We start from the raw sequence: 15,412 nt of genomic DNA on the forward strand, positions 1-15,412 counted from the left end.
GACCATAATGGCGGCCTCGTTCGGAATACGATCTCGTATTTTACAAAAATAATTCACAGAAGACGTCTTTCTGAAAACATTTTAACCCTTGTGTTGTCTTCCCGTCAACCTTGAACATATAACAGGTTTTTTTTGTGTTTTTCCTTCTACACATTTTCAGCGCTTATTTCTACGTCCCATATTTTCTGATATAAAACAAAAATTGAAAATGGGTCGATTTGACCCGAAGACATCACAAGGGTTGAGTGAGAACACAGGCCATGTATGATGATGCCAATTCTCCCCCCCTCGTCAAAGCCAGGCGACAAAAGCACAAAGCAAGCTGATCCACTTCTCCATGTTGATAAAAGCATTAAGATGAGCATTAAGATGAGAAAAAAATAATGGGATGAAAAGAAATCAAGGGATATTTAGAATAGATAAAAATGTGCGATTAATCGCGAGTTAACTATGACATTAATGCGATTAATCGCGATTAAATATTGTAATCATTTGACAGCACAAAAAAATTAAATAAAAAGCATAGCAGGGGCTCTTTCAATTGCTAAATAAACCCAAGTTACCCAGGTTGAGGGGGAACGCCGAGTCAGAGCTGCTCCAGCTGAGAGCTTCACCGGAGAAGCCGGCAGATCTCGCCACGGCTCTGGGCGCCGTGACGTCCAGCTGCACCGGCTCGGGCTTCAGCTTGAGGATCAGCCCGCTGGAAGACGTCGGAGGCGTGGCCGAGCTCGATTTGGACGCCGCGGACGGCGCCGGGCTGCTGGGCCGGGCGAAGGCGAATGGTAGGCGACCTAGGAGGGTAGCGGAAGGAGAGGAGGAGGCCGGCAGAGGGGAGCGTGGGGGCCCGGGAGAGGACCTCGGAGGAGTTTTGAGAGGTTTGAGCGGCAGAGCGCAAGGCAGGCCCCGTCTCGTGATGAGCTCTCTCAGGGTGTCGATGGGCGAGCCGTTCACAGACCACTCGGTGATGCCCATCTGGCGCAGGTGGGAGCGGGCGTGGCTGGACAGGCCTTTACGGTTCTCAAAGTACTCCCCGCAGAACTCGCAGCCGATTTCCTTCGGAGGGTCGCCTAAAAAGATCAGAGACACAAACTGTAATGTGGTGAACAGGAAAAGCATCGCAGGGCAAGGCGAGGCGAGGCAAGGCAGCTTTATTTATAGAGCACATCTCAGCAACAGGGCAACTCAAAGTGCTTTACACAAAAACTGATTCAAAATTTATTTTAAAGTTACAGTGCAGTATAAGAAATTAAACATTAAACAGCAGTTAAAACAGTTAAACATATAAAAGCAGAAATAAAATAGGAATTTCTCTTTATATGCTTATATAGATTGTCATACAGTTTCAACAATGTAACTTCAGTATAACAAATGAACAGTTATTTAAAGAAATGCAACATCAAAAAGAAAGGTCTTTAGCTTTGATTTAAAAGAACTGAGAGTTGCAGCGGACCTGCAGGTTTCTGGGAGTTTGTTCCAGATATGTGGAGCATAAAAACTGAACGCTGCTTCCCCCTGTTTAGTTCTGACTCTGGGGACAACAAGTAGACCTGACCCAGACCACCTGAGAGGTCTGGGTGGGTCATAGTGTAGCAGACCTGTCCCAGACCACCTGAGAGGTCTGGGTGGGTCATAGTGTAGTAGACCTGTCCCAGACCACCTGAGAGGTCTGGGTGGGTCATAGTGTAGCAGGCCTGTCCCAGACCACCTGAGAGGTCTGGGTGGGTCATAGTGTAGCAGGCCTGTCCCAGACCACCTGATGGTCCAGCATAGCATTAGGATAGTTTCCGTGGCTAAACTCCATCTATACAAAGACGCCAAGTATCGATCTTTTATTAAAATACATTTTAGAGCTGCAACTAATTATTTTCATTGATGGTTAATGTTTAATTTTCTCGATAAATCGATTAGTTGTTTGGTCTATTAAATGGTGAAAAATGTGGATCAGTGTTTCCCAAAAAGCCCAAGATGACGTCGTCAAATGTCTTGTTTTTGTCCACAACTCAAAGATCTTCAGTTCTTCCTGTCCCAGAGGAGAGAAGACACTAGAACAATATTCACATTTAAGGAGCTGGAATCAGAGAATTTAGACTCCAAACCGATGATCAAAATACTGGCCGATTAATTTAATAGTTTCCAACTAATCGATTCATCTTTGCATCAATCTTTTCTCTAATAAATAAAAAAAGGACTTTACCTTTTCGTACTAGAATAATAAAATTGTTTGCTAGGGGTGCAAAATATATCGACTCAATATCGTTATCGCAATATATCGAAAGTGTCCTGATAACTCTGCGATATGCAATATATATATATATATATATATATATATATATAAGAGAGAGAGAGAGAGAGAGAGAGAGAGAGAGAGACAGTGTGAGTGAAGTGAAGTTGTGTCCTGTTCTCTTTGTTTATATATTTTATACTGTACATCCAGTACAACATGTCCTGTTCTGTAGACATGGTCCTTATTTATTTATCTATTTATTCATGTTGGACCAGTCCAATATGACAAGTCAGTTGAAATAAACCTTGTGCTGTAAGAAAACTTGTTTAAGAAAACTATTTTGACGCATTTTCCAGTAACTTTTGTAATTTTACATATGTTTAAAAATATCAAAATTAATATTGATACCGCAATATCACATTTGGTCAATATCATGCAACCCTAACCCACGCACAAGAATAAACTTCAGGCCAGAGGTGTATAAAGTACTAGAGACCCATACTTGAGTATTACTTGGTATTAAGACGGAGCATTACAGGGTTACAAGCTGTACAAGGCTGGATATGAAGGAAGTTTCTGAAATAAACCCAAAAAGGTACATTAATGTCACAGCTGTTATAACTACTATTATCTGATATAACGGTGGGTTATTAATCACTTATTAACAAATACTGAAATAAAATGTGTGATGTAGTGGAAAGTTAGCAAGCTAGCAACATCCAGATAAACTAGATCAGCTTCACATCACAGGGTCAAACATCTAGATAAACTAGATCAGCTTCACATCACAGGGTCAAACATCTAGATAAACTAGATCAGCTTCACATCACAGGGTCAAACATCCAGATAAACTAGATCAGCTTCACATCACAGGGTCAAACATCTAGATAAACTAGATCAGCTTCACATCACAGGGTCAAACATCCAGATAAACTAGATCAGCTACACATCACAGGGTCAAACATCCAGATAAACTAGATCAGCTTCACATCACAGGGTCAAACATCTAGATAAACTAGATCAGCTTCACATCACAGGGTCAAACATCCAGATAAACTAGATCAGCTTCACATCACAGGGTCAAACATCTAGATAAACTAGATCAGCTTCACATCACAGGGTCAAACATCCAGATAAACTAGATCAGCTTCACATCACAGGGTCAAACATCCAGATAAACTAGATCAGCTTCACATCACAGGGTCAAACATCCACATAAACTAGATCAGCTTCACATCACAGGGGTCAAACATCTAGATAAACTAGATCAGCTTCACATCACAGGGTCAAACATCTAGATAAACTAGATCAGCATCACATCACAGGGTCAAACATCCAGATAAACTAGATCAGCTTCACATCACAGGGTCAAACATCCAGATAAACTAGATCAGCTTCACATCACAGGGTCAAACATCTAGATAAACTAGATCAGCTTCACATCACAGGGTCAAACATCCAGATAAACTAGATCAGCTTCACATCACAGGGTCAAACATCGAATAAACTAGATCAGCTTCACATCACAGGGTCAAACATCCAGATAAACTAGATCAGCTTCACATCACAGGGGTCAAACATCCAGATAAAATCTTAATCCAGAAAACTAGATCAGCTTCACATCACAGGGTCAAACATCCAGATAAACTAGATCAGCTTTCACATCACAGGGTCAAACATCCAGATAAACTAGATCAGCTTCACATCACAGGGTCAAACATCCTAGATAAACTAGATCAGCTTCACATCACAGGGTCAAACATCCAGATAAACTAGATCAGCTTCACATCACAGGGTCAAACATCCAGATAAACTAGATCAGCTTCACATCACAGGGTCAAACATCCAGATAAACTAGATCAGCTTCACATCACAGGGTCAAACATCCAGATAAACTAGATCAGCTTCACATCACAGGGTCAAACATCCAGATAAACTAGATCAGCTTCACATCACAGGGTCAAACATCCAGATAAACTAGATCAGCTTCACATCACAAAAAAAAAAATTAGGGTCAAACATCCAGATAAACTAGATCAGCTTCACATCACAGGGTCAAACATCCAGATAAACTAGATCAGCTTCACATCACAGGGTCAAACATCCAGATAAACTAGATCAGCTTCACATCACAGGGTCAAACATCCAGATAAACTAGATCAGCTTCACATCACAGGGTCAAACATCTAGATAAACTAGATCAGCTTCACATCACAGGGTCAAACATCCAGATAAACTAGATCAGCTTCACATCACAGGGTCAAACATCCAGATAAACTAGATCAGCTTCACATCACAGGGTCAAACATCCAGATAAACTAGATCAGCTTCACATCACAGGGTCAAACATCCAGATAAACTAGATCAGCTTCACATCACAGGGTCAAACATCCAGATAAACTAGATCAGCTTCACATCACAGGGTCTAACGGTTAACATTCAGGACTCACTGCAGACTGAAACAACTCAAGAACAGCTTCATCTGCTGCAAACAATAGCTAAATAGAAATAGTACAAACTTACATCATCTCCATACCTGCCAACATTTGGTTTTCAAAATCGGGGAGATTTGTGATGACCCGCTATGTTTTAATGTGCTGGGTGATGTCATTTTTCCCGCCATGCGCTACATTAAAATCAATGCGACACACCTTACAAAAAGCGTGCAGGTTGTCGATATGACTAGGGTAAGATGCATGTCAATTGTTGCGCCCAACACTCTGATATTTACAGCTGTATTTCGATTTCTTTGCGGGAACACCGCCTTCGTCTGGCCTTTTTAATCGGCTCGCATTAAACTGCGCAACTGGGTTGCCAGGTTGAGGGTTATAGGTTGCCAGGTTGAGGTGACTAACAGGTTGAAAATTGTATATGGTGGATTGTGCGAATAGGATACGTTTCATACAAGATCTGGCAACTGGTCAACATTAGGCAAACATATTGGTTTGATTATTTATAAAGGAGTTTGGGCTGTGCTGCAAATTTTTTTCCGGGAGAAAAAACAAACCGGGAGGGGTCCGGGAGAGAGGGGCTAAAAAAGGGGAGAAACAGGGAAAAACAGGAGTGTTGGCAGGTATGATCGTCTCTGACTTCTGAACAGGCGATCGTAATACAAAGAAACACGACGCAATCTCTGGGATTTCTTACGTAACTTAAAAGGAACACGCCGACTTATTGGGAATTTAGCTTATTCAGCGTAACCACCAGAGTTAGACACGTCCATACATACCCTTCTCATCTCAGTGCGTGTTAAGGCTGTCTGACGGCATCAGCCCATCACAGAACAGGCAGGTGAATGGTTCCAGAAAAATAGTGAAACAACAACATATTTCTGTTTCATGTTGTGATTAATGTAAGAAAGCGTCAACGTGAAACACAGCCATCTTTTAACTAGTAAAAAAACCGGGAACTATATTCTCGAGGCGGAAGAATATAGTACTTGGGCGGAGTGATATCTGTCGCTCGCGCAAGCGCTGTCTGAGAATATAGTTCCGTTTGTTTTACGGTTAGAAGATGGCTGTGTCTCATGTTACGTTGTTTTTTGTACACGCTGTGACTCTACAAATCACAACATGTAAATAGGAACATGTTGGAGTTATTTTGTCACTTTTTCGGAGCAGTAGGCTAGTTGGAACCAGTTACCTGCAGGATCTGTGCTAGGCTAAGCTAATGCTGGAGCCGTCAGACAGCCTTACAGCACACACTGAGATGAGAAGGGTATGTATGGACTAGTCTAACTCTGGGGGTTACGCTGAATAAGCTAAATTCCCAATAAGTTTATTCGGCGTGTTCCTTTAAGTAATTATCGTACGTAACTAAGGTAGCCGTAACTACACACACTGTAACCTCCACAGTCTCCGTAGCGTGAGGAATTCACAACAGTAACGAGTAACGATGCAGCACATAAAAAACGTATCGGAGCGAAGTAGTTCTACTTCGTTATCGTTACTATACAGCTCTGGTTACGGCGAAAGCTCTCGTGGCGCCTCTGCAGAAGCATACATCCCGCTTAACTGCCACCCATATTCCCGTGAAGGCTTTAGCATCAATCCCGTGAAACACTCACTGTGTGGAAGCGCCATGAGCTCGCCACTGCTCAGGCGGAAGACCCTCATGGAGGAGGACTTGTGGCGTTTGGCGGGCGGGCCGAGCAGCAGCGACGAGGCAGAGGAAGAGGTAGCTTTGGACGTGGAGCCTCCCCCGGCTGTGGTGACCTTATAGAGGAGAGACGGCGAGGACGAGAGGCCGTGCAGCGACTGCTTGGTGCCGCCGAGGCCCCGGGGCTCCGCGCCGTGGCTGTCGCGCTGCAGCGAGCCGGCTTTGTGCTTGAAGACGTCCGTATCGATGAGCTGGTTCAGCAGGTCGATGGGAGAGCCCTGGGAGACAGGGGAGCAAATCACTAAGTTTTATCACCATACAATATGATATTGACTCTTTGGACAACGATACGATATTTTAACCCGACTCCTCCAGATGGATCGCTTCCCATTTGCTCGGCATATCCATCTGGGAACTTTCCGTTGGAGAACTTTTGATTGATTTGATTTGATTAGACTTTATTGTCCACCTTTGTGGAAATTTGTCTTCGACTTCTCCGACAGATATACATCAATGACACCAATTTAAAGTTACATTAAAATACACACAGTTAACAGTACAACACTAATACCATCAACATGCAACAACAGAATGGAAAACAGTGCAGACGATTAAGATAAGATAAGTTTCGATCTACAATTAACACATTTAAAATTAAGTTCATGTATGGCATGGGGAATAAAAGATCTCTTATAAATGTTCCGACTCGCCCTTGGAACCCTGAATCTACGGCCAGATGGGAAGGGGAGTGAAAATCCTGGTTATCTGATTGGATAAACCATCTGTCTATCACCACCTATAGTTGGTGATAGACGGGCAAAATCAACCAATCAGATCAAACTCTAGCCGAAACCAGTCGGGAGAAGAGCAGAAACATCTTTTTCCTCCGAGAAAAGCCTCCAGTGCCGTTTTTTGGCTCTTCTTTCAATGAAGGAATACTTTCTAATTCAGATAAAACTTGCTGCGATAGCTACGCTCATCTCATCCGTGGAAGCCGACCACGTTGGTTAGACTGAACAGTCGCTTCTCGTTGGGTCACGCCTAAACCTGCCTCAAAACCAACGCTGATTGGTCGGTCGTTTGGCGAACAGCTCCAAATTTTCTCTTATCTCAAGATGCCAGACTGATCTGGGAGGAGAAAACTTGAGCTCGCCAGATCAGGACGATATTTGCTGATATCTTAAAAGGAGAAATCTGGTGCAAAATGAACCTAGGAGTTAATAACACATGATTACAGAGTCAACCATTCTCTGGGATATGTTTTCATGCTAATCTAATGTGACCAGTTTAAGCGCAAATCGCTAATTAGCTTATAACGCTAGTCGTCAGGGCAGAGGGTAAAGTAAAAAGAAATCTCTATTTCTACACCACTAACAAGGCTGAAAATAGCACCACACTTCCACGGTAGCATCATGAGGGTCCCTACATGTTCATTTTGCGCCAGATTTGTCCGATACTGGTTTTTAGGGGCCAATACTGATACCGATTATTAGTAGTTAATGAAACCGGTATTTGGAACAGATAGGCATTTACAGTGAAAATGAAAATCTTTAGGTCAAAATTAAGATTTTGGAATGTCACAAACTCTAACACCAAACATAGTTTAAATGCTTTAAGCGATTATCTAATAAATGAGAAACGTTTAACATAATCCCCAGTAAGAGAGAGTCAGATAGTGTTGGGCGGGGAACGGGACATTAAGTCAGACTCAGTGGTGAGTAGGGCTGCACGATATGAGGAAAATATCTAAATGCGATTATTTTGGCTGATATTGCGATTGCTATATGATTCACGATATTGGAGGGAATCATAATTTTTGTATCATTCTCATTTTGATTGAAATTATTAAAATTCAAAGAAGTTAAAATGATTATAGTGTGAATCTTGCGAGGATTTGTACCAAACAAAGATGTTTTCTCTAGTCTATAGGATAGGATCTGTATGCCGGGACGTCTCTGCAGCCTAATACCTAATTCAGAATGGTTCGACACATATTTGGCCATTAACAAACATAAAAATAGCTGCGCTACGAGGCTATACGCAACGCTTACGCGCCTGGTGTGTTTTCACTGTAACATACATACATACATACATACATAATACATACATACATATAGAGTACAGGCCAATAGTTTGGACACACCTTCTCATTCAATGTGTTTCTTTATTTTCATGACTATTTACATTGTAGATTCTCACTGAAGGCATCAAAACTATGAATGAACACATATGGAATTATGTACTTAACAAAAAAGTGTGAAATAACTGAAAACATGTCTTATATTTTAGATTCTTCAAAGTAGCCACCCTTTGCTTTTTTTGATAACTCTGCAAACCCCTTGGTGTTCTCTCAATGAGCTTCATGAGGTAGTCACCTGAAATGGTTTTACCTTCACAGGTGTGCTTTGTCAGGGTTCATTAGTGGAAGTTTTTCCCTTATTAATAAAAAGCAAAGGGTGGCTACTTTGAAGAATCTAAAATATAAGACATGTTTTCAGTTATTTCACACTTTTTGTTAAGTACATAATTCCATATGTGTCCATTCATAGTTTTGATGCCTTCAGTGAGAATCTACAATGTAAATAGTCATGAAAAAAAAAAAGGAAACGCATTGAATGAGAAGGTGTGTCCAAACTTTTGGCCTGTACTATATATACACACACACACACACACACACACACACACACACACACACACACACACACACACACACACACACACACACACACACACACACACACACACACACACACACACACACACACACACACACACACACACACACACACACACACACACACACAATATCCTTACACCCCTACCTTGGATTCGGAGTACTCCACGCCGAAGTGCCGCAGGTGGGCTCGTGCATGGCTGGATAAGCCTTTCCGAGTCTCAAACCAGGCGCCGCACAGCTGACAAACGATGTCCTTGTTGGGGTTCACCTCCAGCGCTGCACACAAAGAAGAAGTTAGTCAACTAAGGACGCTTTCACACCTCGACTCAACGGAAAAACTACAACATGGTTTCATTTCTCATTAGGTTGTTGTAGATGGAAAAGAAAACGTGTGTGTGTATATGCATGTGTGTATGCGTGTGTATATGTGCGTGTAGGCAGTTAGATATACTGCACATTTATGTGTATATATAAATAAATGAGTGAAGCATCAAATTGTTTTGTATTTAACTTTAGTATAAAAATAGAAAAAAGGGGGTAGGTCCCAAGTTCTTCCTACTCCTTTTTGAACATGGAAATCCTTATCTGAATCATTTAAAATCATTTTGGAAGATTGTGCTGAAATGTACATTTAGCCCCGCCCCACGATTATTGTGATTGGTTTAAAGAAATGCCAATAAACCAGAGCATGTTTTTCTCCCATCCAGGAATGCTGTGTGGACTAGACAGACCCTCCTCCGCAGCGCTGTGGAGGAAGGTCTAGCAAAGCGAGACTAAATCGAACTAAATGAGGCCAGTTGTGAAAGCAAACTAAAGTCACTTTTTACAACGTTATCAGAGACACTTCTATGTACTTTTATAATCCTTTTATCTTTTTAGGTGCGACATTGTACGACTTGTCCAGGGACAGCAGATGTAAAACAGCTTTTTGGCTAATTCTAGCACACTGTAAATTTTCTTTATGTATTATTAATGTGCATTGTCCCTGTTAAATAAACCTGAAATAAATAACAGACTGATAGATTGATACACCCACGGTGTAAGAAGGAGAGGTACCGCAGCTCTTGTATATCTTTATTGTTATCATCTGTATTTATATTTTTCATTCCGTGTACTTACTTTTTCAATATTATTTATATTATGGTCACACTTAAATACCTTTTATATTATGGTTAATTACTTTTGCTATGTTATTTAATTACATATTATTCAGTCTAATTTCATGTCAATTACTTACTTACCATTGCAACATTTTTCACACTTTGGCCACTTTAAAATACTCTTTATATAATGCCACTTTACACTCATTCAGTACTTTTTGCACATTGTCTGTTGTTTACCTGTAAAAACTGCTGCTCTAACAAGTGAATTTCCCCATTGTGGGATGAATAAAGTATTATCTAATCTAATCTATATAAATAAACTTACTGAGGTTGAGCGGAGCGTCATCCTCCTGTGGCGCCCACATGGGTTTGGTTGCGACGGCGGCCGAGGCCGAGAGGTTAGACATCAAGCCTTTCATTCCCGTGGCCTTGTGCTCCACCGAGCGCAGCAGGGAAGACACCGGCAGCAGAGAGGAGATGGGGGCTTTCCTCACCACCGAGGGAGGGGGGCCGGGATGAGGAGGCCCAGCCGGAGAGGCGCCAAGAGGAGGCGTTGGCGAGGAAGAGGAGGGTGGTGGCACTGCTTTGGCTGCTTTGGCCAGGACTGAGAGAGGGATGGGTTTCTCGTCTAAGTCCATGTCTCCTAGCGCCTCATCTTTCTGAGGAACTGGTGGCGAGAGGCTCTCGGCTGGAAGAGGCTGCGGAGGAGACGAGCCGATCTGGCCGTCGGCGCTGCTGCGCTCCTTGGCGAGTTTGTAGAGGAGGTCGATGGGCGCGCCGCTGCTCTCGGAAACGCCGACGCCCAGCTGGCGCAAGTGGGAGCGGGCGTGGCTGGACAGTCCTCGTCTGGTCTCAAACTGAGCTCCACACACCGCGCACTTCAAGTCGTGGACTGCAAACAGAGGCAAGAACGGCTGGTGAGACATTATAAAGACTAGGGCTGTGCTCGATTGGAGAAATTCTTAGTCGACTAACACTCATACATACTGGTTTACTCACACTCATTCAATCGTATCGACTAATCGATTAGTTGATTTAATCGACAGATCTGTAAATCTGAGTTTCTCTGCAAAGAGTCATGCTAAAAGCACCACTTTAATTCTTGTGTTTACCAGAGATGAGCTCGTACGTTTCTTGGAAATAAGTCATTCAACATGAAAACAGCATCAGACATGACTAATGGACTAAAGAGATCTACGTTGACTAAGACCAAAACCACCGATTAGTCGACTAATTGACTAAGAGGGAGCAGCCCTAATAAAGACGGCTCGTCTTACACATTTTCATTAAAGGGATACGCCACCGTGTGTTGAAATAGGTCTTATCATGGTCTCTAGCTGTAGATAGGTGGAGTCTCCTCTAGCTGTAGATAGGTGGAGTCTCCTCTAGCTGTAGATAGGTGGAGTCTCCTCTAGCTGTAGATAGGTGGGGTCTCCCCTGGCTGTAGATAGGTGGGGTCTCCTCTAGCTGTAGATAGGTGGGGTCTCCTCTAGCTGTAGATAGGTGGGCCATTTTTTGTGCATGCATCGTTTTAGTCCGGTGCAACTCCAGCAGCGCCGCCACTAGTTAGCTTAGCGTAGTGAATGGAATCCTATGTTGCCGGTTAGCATGTTGTGAGTAAAAGTGAGCCAACAAAAGACAAAAAAAACAACCTAATTACTTGCACTGAGACAAAAAATGCGTTGGCCCACCTATCTACAGCCAGGGGAGAACCGTGATAAGAACTATTTCAACAAACGGTGGCGTATCCCTTTAAAGTTTCAATGTTACCACTGACATCCTGTTTTCTTTCATTATCTCAGAACATTGAAAAAAGTGACAAATGTTGGAAAAAGTCACAAAAACGCAGGAAAAAAAAAAAAATCAACAAAAACATGTGTTTGTTTTTAAAACGCTGAAAAAGTGACCAAAAAATAAATAAAATCAGAGAAAGTGACAAAAAAAAAAAACATCAAAAATATCGCCAAAGGGGACAAAAACTTGTTAAAAATTGACAAAAATATCATTAAGAAAACGCCCAAAAAAGTGACAAAAAAATCTGAATAAAAATCGACAAAAACGATATCTGCCCACACGAGATTATCAGCTCAGTGTTTAGATCTTTAAGTTGGGAAATAAAACAGAATTATATATATATATATATATATATATATATATATATATATATATATATATACACACCACACACACACACACACACACACACACACACACACACACACACACACCTAAAGGATTATTAGGAACACCCTACTAATACCGTGTTTGACCCCCTTTCGCCTTCAGAACTGCCTTAATTCTTGGTGGCATTGATTCAACAAGGTGCTGGAAGCATTCTTTAGAAATGTTGGCCCATATTGAGAGGATAGCGTCTTGCAGTTGATGGAGATTTGGGGGATGCACATCCAGGGCATGAAGCTCCTGTTCCACCACATCCCAAAGATGTTCTATTGGGTTGAGATCTGGTGACTGTGGGGGCCATTTTAGTACAGTGAACTCATTGTCCTGTTCAAGAAACCAATTTAAAATGATGTGAGCTTTGTGACATGGTGCATTATCCTGCTGGAAGTAGCCATCAGAGGATGGGTCCATGGTGGTCATAAAGGGATGGACATGGTCAGAAACAATGCTCAGGTAGGCTGTGGCATTTAAACGATGCCCAATTGGTACTAAGGGGCCTAAAGTGTGCCAAGAAAACATTCCCCACACCATTACATCACCACCACCAGCAGCCTGCCCAGTGGTAACAAGGCATGACGGATCCATGTTCTCATCCTCTTTACGCCAAATTCTGACTCTACCATCTGAATGTCTCAACAGAAATCGAGACTCATCAGACCAGGCAACATTTTTACAGTCTTCAACTGTCCAATTTTGGTGAGCTTGTTCAAACTGTAGCCTCATGTTCCTATTGTTAGTGGAGATGAGTGGTACCCAGGGGGTCTTCTGCTGGTGTAGCCTCATGTTCCTATTGTTAGAGGAGATGAGTGGTACCGGGGGGTCTTCTGCTGGTGTAGCCTCATGTTCCTATTGTTAGTGGAGATGAGTGGTACCCAGGGGGGTCTTCTGCTGGTGTAGCCCATCCCCCTCAAGGTTGTTCATGTTGTGGCTTCACAAATGCTTTGCTGCAGACCTCGGTTGTAACGAGTGGTTATTTGAGTCAAAGTTGATCTTCTATCAGCTGGAATCAGTCGGCCCATTCTCCTCTGACCTCTAGCATCAACAAGGTATTTTGGCCCCCCAGGACTGCAGCATACTGGATGTTTTTACTTTTTCAGACCATTCTTTGTAAACCCTAGAAATGGTTGTGGGTGAGAATCCCAGTAACTGAGCAGACCAGCCCGTCTGGCACCAACAACCATGCCACGCTCAAAGTAGCTTAGATCACCTTTCTTTCCCATTCTGACATTCAGTTTGGAGTTCAGGAGATGGTCTAGACCTGGACCACACCCCTAAATGCATTGAAGCAGCTGCCATGTGATTGGTGGATTAGATAATTGCATTAACGAGAAATCTTACAGGTGTTCCTAATAATCTTTAAGGTCTGAATACAAGAATACACAGAGCTCCATCTACACTGCTACGTTTTCATTTTTAAGTGTCGTTTTGAGACAGAAACTATCTCCGTCCACACAAGAGTTTCAGCTCCGGTAGCAGAACTAATCTGTGTCCGTATGAACAGGTCTGACATCACATGTCACATGACCGTTTACACACACTGGGCATGTGCGTGCCGGTGTAAACAGGAAGCAGATTGTCTGACGTTACTCTGCGGTTGAAAATCCTGGACGTAGAAGTTAAAAACACAGAAAATACTTTGGAGAAAGAACAACAACGGTGAACAGTAAGAGCAGGGATTTATTATCTTGGAGAGAGGACGAGGTGGAGCTGTTACTGAAAGATCTGGAAGAGACAGACAGGCAGACAGATAGACAGAACTGGACTTGGGGTGTTATTTTGTGTCTCTGGTGCTTCCACACACATACACACTTGGAAAACATCCATCCATGGTGTTCTGAGTGAGATATGGTTTCTGAATGTGTCCTGCCTTCAGTCTCCTGGTGAGCTGGTCAACATCTGCACGGCTTTCTACGTCACTAGCCGAAACGAGCTGGCTAACCGCAACCGTTAGCATGCTAGCGGCTAACGCTAGCATGCTACATCGTTCTCAACGGCAAAGCACTGCTACAACACACACTAGTTCACCATAATCTACAAAAGAACTACTTCCATGTGCTCCTTGTTTTAGAAGAAGTCTCCCAGCTGATCCTGCCTTGGAACTGACTGAAGTTGGAGAAACAGCCTTTCTTTTACTGTCTATGGAGCTAGCTGACATCATCTACGACCTGAGCTACTGAGCATGTGTGACTACAAACAAAGATAGTACAGAAGAAGAGATGTCTCACTCTGTAGCTAAAACAGAGACCTGAACACAGGGTGAAAAGAGGAGCTGCAGCAGTGAGAGAGAGCTGTGCAGTACAACAACAATATGGTGTTTTTTGAAAATTAAACCATGTAAACCTATTCTGGTACAACCTTAAAATATAATTATGAACCTGAAAATGAGCATAATATGGGCGCTTTAAACACATTCGTCTATCTCTTAGGATTTCCCCGGGAGACAACCCAACTCTGATGTAGGGCTGCAGACCTATAAGGTCAGTTTCACAATCCCCCCCCCACTGACAGCTCTGATGAGGCTCTGCTGTAGCAAATCCAATCCCCTGGCTGTTCCCGTCTCTCTCTCTCGCTCACCCTTGGAGTCGGCATCCTCTCCAGGAGAGAGGCCGTCTGAGTTGGCGCTGCGCTGCCCGGTTTCCCCCGAGCTCAGAGCATCCAGAGCTGGAAGCTGTAGCTGCTCCTCATCCTCTTCCTCCTCCTCCCCGCCTAAAACATTACACACAATATCACAAATAAGTGGAGGAATTACTGCTGCAACTAACTAAGCAACTACAGTGGTGCTCATAAGTTTATGAAGCCATGCTAAAGTTGACTAAAAAAAGAGGAATGACAAAAATCTTTTGGAAATTGATCTTAATGCCTCAATTTTAAAAAATTAGGAAAAATCCAACCTTTAAGGACACCAGTTTTCTTTGTGAATGAATAATGAATTGTAAATAAATAAATGTTCTTCCTTAAACTACAGGGGGCATAAGTCAGTCCACCCCTATGTTAGATTCCCATAGAGGCAGGTTTTAAAGGCCAGTTATTTCATGGATCCAGGATACTATGCATCCTGATAAAGTTCCCTTGGCCCCCACATCATCACATACCCTTCACCATACCTAAAGATTGGCATGGGGTACTTTC

At 42.7% G+C, this 15,412-nt stretch overlaps 1 protein-coding gene across 1 annotated transcript in view; it reads right to left on the reverse strand.

The window, feature by feature from the left end:
* si:ch211-194b1.1 (protein Wiz) overlaps positions 1-15,412 on the reverse strand; it is a 77,779-nt gene that overhangs the window by 22,429 nt on the left and 39,938 nt on the right. The window contains 5 exon segments of the mRNA XM_039825406.1: positions 564-1,067; positions 6,291-6,600; positions 9,145-9,275; positions 10,428-10,994; positions 14,858-14,989. Of these exon segments, the coding sequence (XP_039681340.1) occupies positions 564-1,067; positions 6,291-6,600; positions 9,145-9,275; positions 10,428-10,994; positions 14,858-14,989 (1,644 nt within the window).

The sequence above is a fragment of the Perca fluviatilis genome, chromosome 15, assembly GCF_010015445.1.
Source record: "Perca fluviatilis chromosome 15, GENO_Pfluv_1.0, whole genome shotgun sequence".
Taxonomy (NCBI): Eukaryota; Metazoa; Chordata; class Actinopteri; order Perciformes; family Percidae; genus Perca; species Perca fluviatilis.